The 2,150-nt window shown below is 38.4% G+C and overlaps 1 protein-coding gene across 1 annotated transcript; it reads left to right on the forward strand.

The window, feature by feature from the left end:
- Positions 1 to 275: 275 nt before the first annotated feature.
- On the forward strand, positions 276 to 2,150 carry LOC146740569 (uncharacterized). The gene is made up of 2 exons (XM_085501838.1): positions 276 to 1,439; positions 1,947 to 2,150. The coding sequence occupies exons 1-2, from the start codon at positions 276 to 278 to the stop codon at positions 2,148 to 2,150; spliced, it is 1,368 nt and encodes a 455-aa protein (XP_085357964.1).

The raw sequence follows: 2,150 nt of genomic DNA on the forward strand, positions 1-2,150 counted from the left end.
TGGAATGTCAATCAGTGAAACACATTGGACTGGGCAGGGAAAAATACGAATTGCTGATGAAATGTCAATCAGTGAAACACATTCGGCTGGGCAGGGAAAAATACGAATTGCTGATGGTATGTCAATCATCTACTCAGGAAGAGACGACGAGACACACAGAGAGGGAGTAGCTATAATGATGACCAATGAAGTAGATAAAGCACTTATAGACTGGGTGCCAATAAACGACAGGATTATTAAAGCAAGATTCTTTTCCAACCATATCTAACTGACAAATGATACATGCATATGCTCCAACAGAAGGTGCAGATGATCAAATAAAAGATGAATTCTATGAGAAGTTCCAGGAAACGGTACAACAAGTAAATAAACATGACTTTCTCGTAATCACAGGTGATATGAATGCAAAACATGGCAGCAATAATGAAAACTATGAACGAGTGATGGGAAGGCATGGTATTGGAAGCAGAAATGAGAATGGATCCCGTCTGTGTGAAATGTGTGTTATGGAAGACTTGGTAATAACTGGCACCATATTTCCACACAAACACATTCATCTAGCAACATGGAAATCGCCAGATGGCACAACACTGAATCAAATAGATCACACGCTCGTTAACAAGCGATTTAAAAACTCAGTACTGGACACTCGTGTAATGCGATCTGCTGATATTGGGAGCGACCATTACCTCGTGAAAACTACAGTGAAACTAAAGTTAAAGAGAGCACCAAAGGCTAAAGATAACAACAGCAGAACTCGGTTTGACACCGAGAAACTCAAGCAAGAGGATTTTAGATCCAGATTTGCCATAGCAGTAAGAAACAAATTTGAAATGCTGGAGGACGAATTGAGGGAAGAGGAAGGTGATGAGATAGAAGTAGAATGCCAAATGATAGAGCAGTGCTACATTGAAGCAGCGAAAGAGGTACTTGGGAAGAAGAAGAGGAAGAAAAAGCCATGGATTTCTGAGCAGTCATGGACACTAATTGAACAGAGAAACAACTTGCATGAGAAGATCATTGGGACAAGATCTGAAAGAATAAAAAGAAGATTGAAGGATGAATACAAAGATGTAAACAGGGAGGTAAAAAGACAAATAAGAACTGACCAAAGGGACTGGACTGACAACATAGCATCAGAAGCAGAAGCAGCAGCTAATAGTCACCAAATGAGAACACTTTACAGGTTCACAAAAGTACTGTGTAACAAACCACCAAAACAAAGTGTAGCAGTGGAGGACCAGAATGGAAACTTGATAAGTGGAAAAGAAGAAACACTACATAGATGGAGTGACCACTTCAAGGAAGTTTTAAACAGAAAAGAACCCGACCAACCTATCAATGATGTTGATGCAAATTATGAGCATATAGATATTGAAGAAATTGATATAAGAGAACCAAGCAGAGTTGAAATAAGGAATGCAATTGTCACACGCAACGTAATATTACTGTAATTGGTATAGTACAGGTGTGATGGTTCAAATACCAAAATGGCAACAGTAACAGAAAGACTTCCCTGGCGGCGATGATAAAATACGAACACGAAGCCAACAGATGAGGTTTCAACTGGTACTGGTATTATTATACTCTGCAAACATCAAGTACAATAACGCGGTAAAACTCCACTACTCCAATGACTAGATATTTAAACTCCAATACAAATCAACGAGATCTCCAATCTGAGCTCAGTGCTGAACAACTCCCCTATATATACTACCACTGTCTATAAATAGACCATTACATCAGCATACATAATGAGTCTGGAACTTACTACAAATTTCTAGAATGTTCCATTACCTTCTATTGCCTCCTACAGTGTTCTATTACCTATTCAACCAGTTTTTAAAAAAAAATCTAGAATATTCCATCCAGACACAGTATGGTTCTAGAACATTCTCAGTGACACGGAAGTGGTAAATAAGTCGTATGCGACAGCAATTAAACAGTTAAAGAATGGGAAGGCATCTGGAGTTGATTCAATTACAGCAGAACTCCTTAAAGCAGATATTGAACTTGCAACAGACAAAGTTCAACAGCTTATTGATAAGATATGGAAAGAAGAGAGAATACGTATGAAATGGAAGCAAGGTTTGATAATAAAACTACCCAAGAAAGGAAATCTCAAACAGTGTAAGAACTACCTATCGTAA

This window comes from Saccoglossus kowalevskii, chromosome 7, assembly GCF_978046115.1.
Source record: "Saccoglossus kowalevskii chromosome 7, keSacKowa6.1, whole genome shotgun sequence".
NCBI classification, from domain to species: Eukaryota; Metazoa; Hemichordata; class Enteropneusta; family Harrimaniidae; genus Saccoglossus; species Saccoglossus kowalevskii.

Excerpts from the sequence above, each read along its gene's own strand:
- LOC146740569 (XM_085501838.1), top strand. The coding sequence starts at position 276 with ATGATACATGCATATGCTCCAACAGAAGGTGCAGATGATCAAATAAAA. Across the intron at positions 1,440-1,946 it reads ATGCAATTGTCACACGCAAC|TTAAAGAATGGGAAGGCATC; the intron begins GTAATATTACTG and ends GCAATTAAACAG.